The following is a 10862-nucleotide window of genomic DNA, read 5'->3' as shown; positions in this document are numbered from 1 at the left end:
ACGTGAAAGGCAAGAATGAGGGAGGAAAATCGCTTGAATTCTGAGTTAGTTCTCGGGAGGGCGAGGTGAACTACTTCTCCCAGAGTGCTTCGGGCTCGCCCGGTGACGTCACGCGCCTGCTCTTCAGCGCCCAGGCCCCGGATATTGCCTCTTTTTCCTTCTGCCCGAGGTAAGGATGGTGTGGCCGTGGCGCTTCCCTCCCGGGGCCTGTCATTCGTATCCACCGCCATCCGCCTCAGAGAACCGCCGGGCTGGGCACGGGCCGGGCAGGGATGCTTCGAGGGCTTTGGGCGGGCGGCGCTGGGCTGCTTCCGCCGGGGGCGAGCGAAAGATTAGGCCGGCGGTATCCCCGAGAAGGCCGGCTGGCTCTCCCCGGGCTGCCGTATTACTCCGAAGCGTCGCGCAGCTGAAAGCGAGGAGGAGGCGCCCGGGAATGGTTTTGGCCCCGGGCTTTAGGATGGCCGCCTTCCCTGGCCGGGAAGCGGATTCCGTCCCTGCCCGCAGCGAGTGGCGGATCCCCCAACCTTGCGACTCTCCTGGAGGGCTCGTGCATGGGGCGGCTTCTGAACACGGGGCGGAAAAGCTGGCCTTTCTGTAGGTTGAGATTTCCAAGTCGTTGATGAGAATGCAGGCTTGCCTCCATTAAGGGACTTCCATAAATGGCAAGATTCTGCTTGAAATGCAGTTCATTCCTTTATGCTTCCTAACTAGAGAGAGTGCCTCTATCTTAAAGTTAGTTGCCTTGTGGACTGGCCATATATTTGCAAAAACAGCGCGTGTGTCAGAGTCTGGTGAAGCTGTGCAACCGGTTTGCAACATTTTGGAAGTGGAGAATTGTGTCTTGAGAGGGAGGGCACCGAGAGGCAGGGTCTAATAGATGTTTCCCTTTTTTTGTCAGATGGCAGGCGAGAAGAAAACCAGGAGGGTCCGGAAGGTCCATGCCAGCCGCAATCCGGTGCTGGCCCGAGGGATCGGGAGATATTCCCGGTCAGCCATGTACGCCCGGAAGGCCATGTACAAGCGGAAGTACAACGCGCCAGAGACAAAGGTATAAGACGATGGGGACTTTAGTGTTAAGGCTGGATAATTAGCCCAGTGGATGGGGCTATGGGTTTGAGTACACCATGCTGTCTGGGGCATTCTGGGAGTTGAAGTCTACCCATCTTCAAGTGGCTAAGGTTGAGAAACACTGGATTAATCTATGGAAGATGAGTGTTTCAAAACCAATTGATTTTAATCTGTCGTATCAAGAATGCCATGATGTGCTACCAATTTTGCTGTTGTTTTTTCCCCTAGATAGAAAAGAAGAAGAAAGAGAAGGTGGCAGCCACTGTTACAAAGACTGTTGGGGGGGATAAGAACGGAGGCACGCGGGTGGTCAAACTTCGCAAGATGGTAAGAGCTTGTGGCCTAAATTATGCGGCCGAGAGAGTTCCTGTCCTCCTCTGTGTTCAAGAGGTTGCTTTGATTCTTTAGAGGGTTCTGAATTCAGGCCTTTCTTCCTTGCAGCCCAGATACTACCCTACAGAGGACGTTCCCCGTAAGCTCCTGAGCCATGGCAAAAAGAATTTTGCCCTCCACAAAAGGAGGCTGCGGAGTTCAATCACCCCAGGAACGGTGCTGGTCCTTCTCACTGGCCGCCACAGGGGCAAGGTAATGGGCCTCTTGTCTGGAGCATTCTGGAGGCAGGCAGAGATTCAGACGACTAACTTTCTCCTCTTGTGTTTGGGTTTCCAGCGTGTGGTTTTCTTGAAGCAGCTTGGAAGTGGACTGTTGCTTGTAACAGGTAAGCTCATCTTATATTTATAGCCTCCGTTTCTTTTCTGTCATCCTTAGTGTTTTTAATTCTTAACGTTATGCCATTCCGCATAAGAAATCTTAGTTAAAAAAAAGAAAAAAGGTAGCAAACAATTGTAGTAAAAGATCTGTCTCCTAAAGGAGGAGGCTCTTTACAAGCTGGGAAGAAGTAAAGAGTTTTCTGCCAGTTTGAGGTCTCCGTGTACATTCTTTTGTCTTCTGTTTCAGGGCCCTTGGCTATCAACCGTGTCCCTCTGCGCAGAGCTCACCAAAAGTTTGTCATTGCCACTTCGACGAAGGTTGATATCTCTGGGGTCAAAGTTCCAAAGCACCTCAGTGACGTTTATTTCAAGAAGAAGAAGCTGCGTAAGCCCAAACATCAAGAGGGCGAAATTTTTGACACTGAAAAAGTGGTATGTACAGAGCTATAGCCTTGAGTGTGCTTCCGAGATTGTATTCTGCATAACTCAAAAGCCAACCAGGAGGCAGTCTGGAACCTGTAGACAAATTTTCAAGATCATTCCAAGATCTTTGCGTTTAAAAAAGCAGATTAAAGAGAAACTTGTACGAGGACATCTTTAATACTTGTCTTGATGACCTTTTTTCCTAAATAATGTTTACATCAAAATCTGAAGAATGGTTTAGGTGATACAGCTGTATCCAAGAGGGTGTTAGGAAAGCAAAACATTTCTTTTGGATGCCCTGTACAATAATGTTGGCAAGGAGAAGGGGGTGGCTGTTTAGAGAGCCTTTAGAAATCCAGTGGGGAAAGCCAGGAGCATCCCCGTAGTACAGCCACAGGCAAAGGAACAAATGACTGAAGTAGCATTTCTGTTTTTCCAGAAATACGAGATTGCAGATCAGCGTAAGGCAGACCAGAAGACGGTGGACTCTCAGCTTCTGCCAATCATCAAGAAGGTCCCTCAGCTCCGAGGCTACCTGCGCTCAACCTTTTCACTTTCCAATGGAGTTTATCCTCACAAATTGGTCTTCTAAATAGTCTGAAAATATTACAGTAAAATTTTTTGGGGGAAAAATTACTAAAAGCTCTGCTGGTTTTATTTGATTGTATTATATATTGGTTTGTCTGCACGTAAGCAAACATTGGTTTTATGGTTGAAAACGGGAAGGCGCATTTGCTGCTGTTTTGTGTCTGATCGTGGTTTTCTTTCTTGAGATGGGACGAGAATTTGCCATCACCGTTTTCAGGAGGTTCCTCTCCTCTTCCCATCATCTTTGAGTACTGGTTTGAAGCAGTCATGGGCAGAATTTGCACCTACTCGGTTTAGTAAATGGAAGGAAAGCTCTGTAGGCAACTGCTTTAGAGGTCGTCCCTAAGCTTCGCCAACTGTTAGTCTATGCTTCAGTGCCAATGGGGTAAAGCTATAGCTGTGCTGAAGTCCTGACCCAGCCTCAGATCATTTGAGGTATTTGTGTGTCCATGTTCAACTTGCTTAGTAAATAGATGGTGTGTGTGGGGGGGGAATTGTTTGGTCAGGAGAGGGAGCTCGTGTGCAATGCTTGAATCACAGCCTTGCAAAGGCACTAAATTTTCAACCAAAAGATCAAATCGCCTTGTAAAAGGCAATTGTGTTAATTAAAGATTACATGAGGAAAATAATGTTTTGTGATCTGAGAAAGCCATAATGCCACAAGCAATTTAAGAAGCATGTAATCCAGTTTCCCCAATTAGGTGTCCCCTCAACAGATGTCAGTCTGAATCTTACTTTTTGGGTTCATTTGCTGGATCTCTAGCTCATTTCATGTGTTGCACTAAGACTAAGCTATCGTGTTTTTATTGGATTATGGTCCAGAAGGTTGTGGGAATCCAGCCGGTTACTAACTTAACAGGCTACCATTTAGAAGACTACAGTGTGTGGGGTAGGACCAACCATTCTGGTATACCTAATATAGCCATCATTATGGTTCACAGAGATAAGAAATTTTGGGCGGATTGCCTCTCCAGCTGACTGTCAGTTTCACAGAAACTCAGAACCATGACAACATTTGAGCGTGCTTTTATTTCATTTATTTAAAGCATTTATATAGGCACCCATCTTCTGCCAAACTTTGGTTCTGCAGAAGAGCCTGCAGAGGTTTATCGGTCTCATGGGAGGGAGTCTCGCCAAGAGAGCTATTCGTGATTCCGTAGTGGATGTGCAATGAAGGGTTGCAAGGAGCTTGACGCACTTTGGGTTCCCATCAAGTCAGGCACAAGGTAAAGCAGGCAGTTCGAGCTTTAAAGCAGGCTGGGGTCGTTCAGAGGCCAAGGCTGCTTCTGCTGAAATCCCCTGTCAGAATAAACTGGGTTAAAGTGAGAATGGTGGTTAAAGCAGCTGCTGTTCAGTGGGGAAATCGGTCAGTGAGGTCTGTGCAAAAAGCTCAGCTCCTTCCCTTGCTCCGAGAGCTGCGCCTGGCAGGCTGCCTCCCCAGACACCAGAGCCTGTTCTGCTGCTTTGTGTGGGTGAGTGCTCAGCAAAGCAATCTGAAAATGACAGGAAATCGCCCTTCAGTTTCCTGTAGGCCAGTCAACGGAGAGGCAGGAGACCGGATGAATTGGACCAAGCCATGTTGTTGGCTGTTGGCAGTGCTAATTGCTCCCATGGCAGGAGGTTAGGCAACTAGGATGAGTGACTAAATTGACTCAGCAACATTACACTCTAGAATTCTGTTTGAAAAAACACATTATATCCCCTAAAATATTGGGCAGTGGAAGGCATAAGCTTTCCATTAATTTTAGGGTTGACTCACCCCACTCCCATGGTACATTTGGGGAAAATGTACCCTGAGGCAATTTAAAAATTTATCTTTGATTAAACTAGAAGTGAAGAGCTTCATTAAAATATCCAAGATGTTCAGTAATTAATACAAGTGTTTCACAGCATATTCCGACCACATCGTAACTGGCTGAAATTTCATGTTCTATGTTAAAGTAATGAACACTAATTGAAAATATCTTGGTTTCTATATTTAGAAAATTATCCTGGCATGAAAAGTGGCTGGATTGTGGTAAAAGAGAAACATGATTTGGGGGGGGTTCCATCCCCAAAGAATTGGCCTAAATCAGAGATTTATGGGAAGTATTTGTCATAACTACCAAGTGTGCCATTGATTTATTGTACAGGAAATCAAGAATGGGAAAAATAACATTAGTGCTTATTTACTTTTGTATTGAATTTATACCTCTCTTTCTCTCCAACAGATTTGAAATATATACAAGGAACTTTGCATATTTTTTGGTTTTAAGCAAAGCCGTAGAAAGATGGTATTTGTCCCCAGAGACAGGATTTTGCCATGTATCAGGTCGTGCTGAGCCATTAGCAAAGCATTTTAAGTCAAACAGGATGAGAAAAGAATCCTTGATTCAGGATTCATGCGCCGTGTTGGCTGAACCTAGTGATTGTAGTTAGTAGATCACAATTTAAGGCTTAGTTCAATGTGAACCGATAGGTAAAACCTATAAAATAAACATAATCCTTAAAACTATGTGAAATAGTTACTTACTATTTCCATCATATAAATAAATTCATATTAGGTGCTTTGGGGGGAAAAAAACATCCACACATGTTTACTCATTAGGAAGCTCTTTGGATTTCATGGGTCTCTCTTCCAAACTTTTCGAAAGCCAAATAAAAGGCGGATATTAAAAGTTTTTCAAGCCAAGATTATTTAGAGATGATTAAACCACTAAATTTGTTTTTAACTGAGTTGTAGATGTTACGGGAACATTAGATCAATATTATGCTAACCTCTTACCACTAAAATGTATATTGTAGTCCTCCAGTACATTGTTTTCTTCTGTGTTTCATAGGTAGGACTAATCGGGATCACAGGGCTGTAAATTACTTCCTCCCTAGATAGGTGTTACTAAATGCTGATGTATTGTATCATCCTTTATGTTGAGATGATTTTTCTAGGGAGGTAATATCCTGTCATTTCAGTGTAATCAAAGGTAAAGTCATAGTTAAAGTAGTGATGGGTGATGAGACTTCAGCCCTGCCCAATTTATCAACTGTCAGCTCAAGCTCAAATGCACTTCCCTGAAGGCCTCGGTGATCCCATTATGCAGTGATATTTCACCCTATGTAAATGCATGTTAATTTAGGGTCAACCTACATAGGTGCTTTTTCAAGAGGCAACTGGACTTGCAAGAAAGTCCAGTTGCCTCTTGAAAAAGCATCTTTGGGACAATCATGACCTGAATGTCTTGAGAATCTCCATAGACGTCAATATGCATAGCTTTCCACTAATGATGCAGTTGAGGCGTTACAACAGCTAAAATGTTTGTGAAGCTGAGCCACAAAATGGAAACAAGCAGAAAGTGATCGGCAAAACAATTTAAAGTGAAAGACAAATTCTTGAATACCATTCCAAATTCAAAACAAAACAAAACAGTAAGACCACCATATAGAGGAGGATCTTCTATATTCAGAAGTGCCCTATTGGGTGGGACCTATTTCCTGTATTCTGGGGGCAATATATGAATACAGTGTAAAGCAGGGGTGTCCAATCTTGGCAACTTTTAAGACTTGTGGACTTCAGCTCCCAGAATTCCTCAGCCAGCATTATTTGCTTCCCTTTCCTCTGCTCATCACCACACCTCTGGTAATGATAAACATTATAAACAAAACAGTTCCAAGTATGTACATGGCTATTTTTCTTACAGCTAACAAAGCTAAGCAGCAATAAATTTTATAAAAAAATTAATTGGGTGGTGTGTTAAAGACTCATGCAGCTGAATTTTATTTTAGTTGCTGAAATAAAAATACATTGTACAGCTGACCAGATGTTCTCTTGTATTGTTCAACCAGCCCAATCCTAGCAGGAAAATTTGCATATTCCAGCAGGCTGTGTTGATAGTTTAAATTGTTTAAGGCTTTGATTATAAGATAAGTGTTGATTCAGTGGGAAGCCTGCATACTCATTATGCTGTTTTGAACACAGCATTTTGATAGCCCCCAGTGTTCCCAAAGTTATGCTTTGTTAGATAAAGTTGCAAGATAAAGCTTATCAAGTTTACTTACTGTAGTTTCTGTGACCAAGCCTTTGCACCTATCCCACAAGAGCAGCCAAAATTAGCTGGTAAGACAAATAATACATAATTTTATTAACCATCCAAAATAATTTCCTAGATAATTCTCTAAAGTACCACAAAATCCATTTATAACACCTCTGTGGTTATTTAGAACAATTTCAATGGCGTGTCTTCCAGATCTTTACTGACCTACCCATGCATATTTTGTAACAATTTTTTTCAAAGGGCAGAATTTATTTTTGGTTCTTTGCTTGGCAGTCATCCTATTGATAGTATCTTCCAGAAGTGAACAGCAACACCTTCATTTCAGTTGTCAGATCATTGCTTTACCTCCAACGGTGGTTCCTGAATCTGCCTGTGTGGCTATTGCTATTGTTCATCATTGAAAAAAACCTGATTTATCAGTTCGAACAATATCTGCTTTGACCATGGTTTGACATGTATGTGTCAGAGCTGAAAGAGCCGACAGTGCTGGGTTGAACCAAGGATTTGACCCTGGTCTCTTGCCTGCCTCTGACCTTCGTGACTAAATGTCCATTCTCTGAAAACATGGCGTGGCCATGAAAATGATTTTAAGCAAGGTTTGTTTTCCAGTTTATCCTGCTGAAAATGAAGGTCTCCGATTAAATATCAGCTGGGGTATTTTATTATGTGAAGCGCACAGACCAAATATTTTGATTAATCTTATTAACTGCATGCAAACAAAAACGGTGCAAAGAAACGATGAAACCAACTTTTTTATTTTATATCCCCAGCTACAATCCTGAACATTTTAAAAAACACTAGGGGAATATCAATATATCCTTCCACTATAAGTATCAGCGGTATTTTTCCAAAAGTTTTTTTTTAAAAAAAACATTGCTGTACACACACAAATTGTTTTTAGATCTTTTTATCCATTTATTATTTTATAAATAATTCAAAGAGGCGAATATGTATGATCCTCCTCCCTTGCCCCACAACAACCCTGTGAGGTAGGCTTGTCCAAGAGGGACTCGCCCAAATGCCTTTCACGCCTAAGATGGGACTAGAACTCATCGGCTCCTGGTTTGGGGCCTGGCACTTTGCCACTATATCACTGTTTGTCAGCCTTAGCCGCATTAAGACTTGCGGATTTCAACTCCCAGAATTCCCCAGCCAGAAAGCTGGCTGGGGAATTCTGGGAATTGAAGTCCACATCTCTTAAAACGATCACGGTTGACATCCGTCACCCGCGCCACAAAAGGAAGAAGAGGCCGCTGGCCTGCCCCCATCCCACTCACCCTTGCAATGCTCCTCTTTAGATGAGGCGCAGAGCCGACAGCCCTCACCTCCTTCCCGGCGGCCACAGCCGCGCTCTGACGCGATACAGGCCGGGAGGGGGGAAGCCGGTCGCGTCCATCAGCGGCCAGCCAATGGGCGGCGCCGGGTCCAGCTCCGGCACACCCAGTGGGCGGAGGGGTGGGGTAGGCGGGCGCGCGCCTCGGCCTCTCGCTGCGCGCGGCCCCCTTCCCCCTCCCGTCGGAGGAAGGCGGCTCGCGCCCCTCCAAGATGGCGTCCGGCCGTCAGCTGGGCGCGTGAGAGGGCTCCGCCTCCCCGGCCGGGCCCCGCCTCCGCCTCCGCCCCCATCATGGCGGGGGGTTGAGGGCGCCGCCTCCCGCCTCCCCCTCCCGCCGCCCGGCCTGCCGGAGCATCTCCGGCTCCGCTCAGCCACCGCCGCGCCGCCCAGGACGGAGGGACGCAGGCAGGGAGGCCGGTGCCGCCGTCCCCGCCGCCTCGCCTCCCGGATGGGCTCCCCGGCCGGCGCCTCGGGCTCCGCGGCCGCCGCCGCCGCCGCCGACTCGGCGCAGTGGCTGTCGGTGAAGGAGGAGACCATCTTCCTCCACGACGGGCTGATACGGGTCACCGACCTGGCCGAGCTGCCCAGCGAGATCATCGGCGTGGCCGAGCCCGGAGACACCGAGCTGGAGGTGAGAAGGGGGAGGCGGAGGAGGGGGTTAGCCCGGGTGGTCTCGAACAATGGGGGGGGGTCGCTAGGCCTTTCTGAGGGGAGTCGCTGCGCCCCCCCAGGGAAGGAAGCGGCCCCGGCCTCGCTCCGAAGGAGGCGGTGGGGGGAGGGAAGGCATCGTCTCGGCCTCCTTCCCCCCTGCCCCTCGTAAGGCCGGGGGAAGATGGGGGGGCTGCCCTTCGTTAAAAGAGTGGGGGCCAAAGATGGCACCTGGGGTCCCTTTGAGGCAGCTGGGGAAGGGGAGGGGAGGGGAGAGAGGGAGGGAGAGAGAGAGGGAGGAAGGAAGGAAGGAAGAAAGGAAGGAAGGAGAGAGAAGGAAGGTAGGAGAAAGATGAAAGGAAGGAGAGAAGGAAAGTAGAGAGATGGAAGGAAGGAAGGAAGGAAGGAAGGAAGGAAGGAAGGAAGGAAGTCTCATAGCCCACTGAGTGATTTTCCAACATCTGTTTCTGGGAAGATGTACCCAGGTCAGGGATTTATTGAAGGGAGGATGTCAACCTGGGCAGCCAACCTGCTGGGGATGGTGGATCATCAAACCATGTTCTGGAGGGAGCATTTCCATTTGAAGGAGCTGGAGTAAAGGTGATGGAATGGGGAAGGATGGGATGAGGAGGGCAGATGGGAAGACAAACGGAACGTCAAGGCAGGCAGAGAAGGAAGAAGAGCCCAAGGCGAAGGTCATCCTGACCAGGCAAAACCTGGCCAGCAGATTGGAGACGCTGCCCTTGGACAGGGAAGATGTCTGGAGCCCCAAGTGAGGAGAAACAGGTGGGAGGACCAAGAGTGGTTGAAGGACGAGCTCTGGAAGGCCAGAGGATGAAGGAGGGGCACTGGTGTACTCCGGGATGGAAAATCAGGCACAGGGGGACGAGGGACCCGCATGGGGGGGGGGGGCTAGAGAGCAGCACTGATTTCTTTCCTGGAGGGTTTCAGCCCAGCAGGATCAAGATGTGGGGTAGGGAATCAGCAGCGGGTCCAAGAGCAGGAAGCAGCATGTAAACACTGGGGCAGGCCTGTCTGTATCCACATTTCTTGACAGGCTGTCGCAAAGGTGATTCAGCACTAAGGAAGCAGAAGAGGCCAGAGGTTGGGAGCTCTCCTTTGCTCTCTCCTCTCTCCTCTCCCTTTTTCCCCTGGGGAATCCTCTCCCTCAATCGAGGGTGGTCCTCTTCTTATTCCTGTTTTTCTGCTGAATTGCCTGCCTTATTCTAAATTGTGTATATTCCTGGGCTGAGCTGACCAGGATGGCTCAAAAGCCGAGGGAGAGTAAGGAAGATGCTTGCCAACCTCGGCTTCTCTTCTCCTAAAAATAGGGGCAGCCGAGCCCTTGCTGCCAGTGTCTCTTCTGGCTTTCTCATGCGCCTCCCTCCGTCACTCCGCCCTCTTCCCCAGCCGTGTGGCTCTCGGTGACACAGGTTCTTTGTCAGAAGCTGGGTGGTGTGAACCAAACGGGGACGGTTCAGCAGGCACCGCATTGAAGGCTCATGCTCAGTCACCTGCGTTTGTTTAGGGAGCTTGAAGGAACGCAATTGTATTGCCCGGAAGGAGGCAAGGCTGCCCTGAACCCTTCCCGGCTTCGTGTGGAGAAGGAATTGTTTCCTAAGGGAGGGGGAATGACACTGGCCCACACATCACAAGCCTTTTGTTAAAATAAATGCTGACAGGCTTTTTTTTTTTTTTTTTGCTTCTTTTTGTTGTGATCTGTCAAAGAATGTGGAACCGTTCGTGGGACTTATCCAGAAGGTGATGGTTCTTGGGGTTGTTTTTTTATTTTATTTTTTGCATCAATATAGTTTGCATCCAGAAATAGAATTGAGCCCATTAGTTCTGCAAGCCTGCTTTAAATGATGATTAATCACATGACAGCCCTGGGCAGTAATTGCTCAAAGAGCATGCTGTAGTTTCAAGGTAATTCTACAATCTCTACAATTGTTTAGAAAACACATTGTGGAATGGAAGCTGATAATGTGGATATTTGGGGTGCTGGAATGTAAATAGCAATTGATAAGCCTTTGCTTTCCTTTGCCTCTCCCCAACTGATGTTTG

At 47.2% G+C, this 10862-nt stretch overlaps 2 protein-coding genes and 1 long non-coding RNA gene across 5 annotated transcripts in view; 2 read left to right on the top strand and 1 right to left on the bottom strand.

Annotated features, from left to right (window-relative positions):
• The first annotated feature begins 54 nt into the window (after positions 1 to 54).
• RPL6 (ribosomal protein L6) lies at positions 55 to 2837 on the top strand. The gene is made up of 7 exons (XM_039362479.1): positions 55 to 169; positions 899 to 1048; positions 1297 to 1395; positions 1510 to 1653; positions 1738 to 1786; positions 2026 to 2210; positions 2641 to 2837. Exons 2-7 carry the CDS (start codon positions 899 to 901, stop codon positions 2791 to 2793), a joined length of 780 nt encoding a protein of 259 aa, XP_039218413.1. The 5' UTR covers positions 55 to 169; the 3' UTR covers positions 2794 to 2837.
• A 962-nt stretch (positions 2838 to 3799) lies between these two features.
• LOC120316662 lies at positions 3800 to 8396 on the bottom strand. Its single transcript, XR_005559029.1, has 3 exons — positions 8095 to 8396; positions 6822 to 6876; positions 3800 to 4088 (listed from the first exon to the last, which is right to left on the bottom strand). It is a non-coding gene; the product is annotated as an uncharacterized LOC120316662 (long non-coding RNA).
• Positions 8397 to 8490: 94 nt separating this feature from the next.
• HECTD4 (HECT domain E3 ubiquitin protein ligase 4) overlaps positions 8491 to 10862 on the top strand; it is a 44939-nt gene continuing 42567 nt past the window's right edge. For all 3 annotated transcript variants that reach the window (XM_039362483.1, XM_039362482.1, XM_039362481.1), the window contains exon 1: positions 8491 to 8781. In XM_039362483.1, coding sequence (XP_039218417.1) covers positions 8599 to 8781 — 183 coding nt within the window. In that variant the 5' untranslated portion in view covers positions 8491 to 8598. The remainder of the gene's footprint in view (positions 8782 to 10862) is intronic.

This window comes from Crotalus tigris, unplaced genomic scaffold (genome assembly GCF_016545835.1).
Source record: "Crotalus tigris isolate CLP2741 ecotype Arizona unplaced genomic scaffold, ASM1654583v1 scf7180000019478.12717781048:2074007, whole genome shotgun sequence".
Taxonomy (NCBI): Eukaryota; Metazoa; Chordata; class Lepidosauria; order Squamata; family Viperidae; genus Crotalus; species Crotalus tigris.
The sequence above is the reverse complement of the archived record's forward strand: the minus strand, read 5'-3'. Positions and strand labels throughout refer to the sequence as shown.

Excerpts from the sequence above, each read along its gene's own strand:
- RPL6 (XM_039362479.1), top strand. The coding sequence starts at position 899 with ATGGCAGGCGAGAAGAAAACCAGGAGGGTCCGGAAGGTCCATGCCAGC. Across the intron at positions 1,049-1,296 it reads ACAACGCGCCAGAGACAAAG|ATAGAAAAGAAGAAGAAAGA; the intron begins GTATAAGACGAT and ends TTTTTCCCCTAG. Across the intron at positions 1,654-1,737 it reads CTGGCCGCCACAGGGGCAAG|CGTGTGGTTTTCTTGAAGCA; the intron begins GTAATGGGCCTC and ends TTGGGTTTCCAG.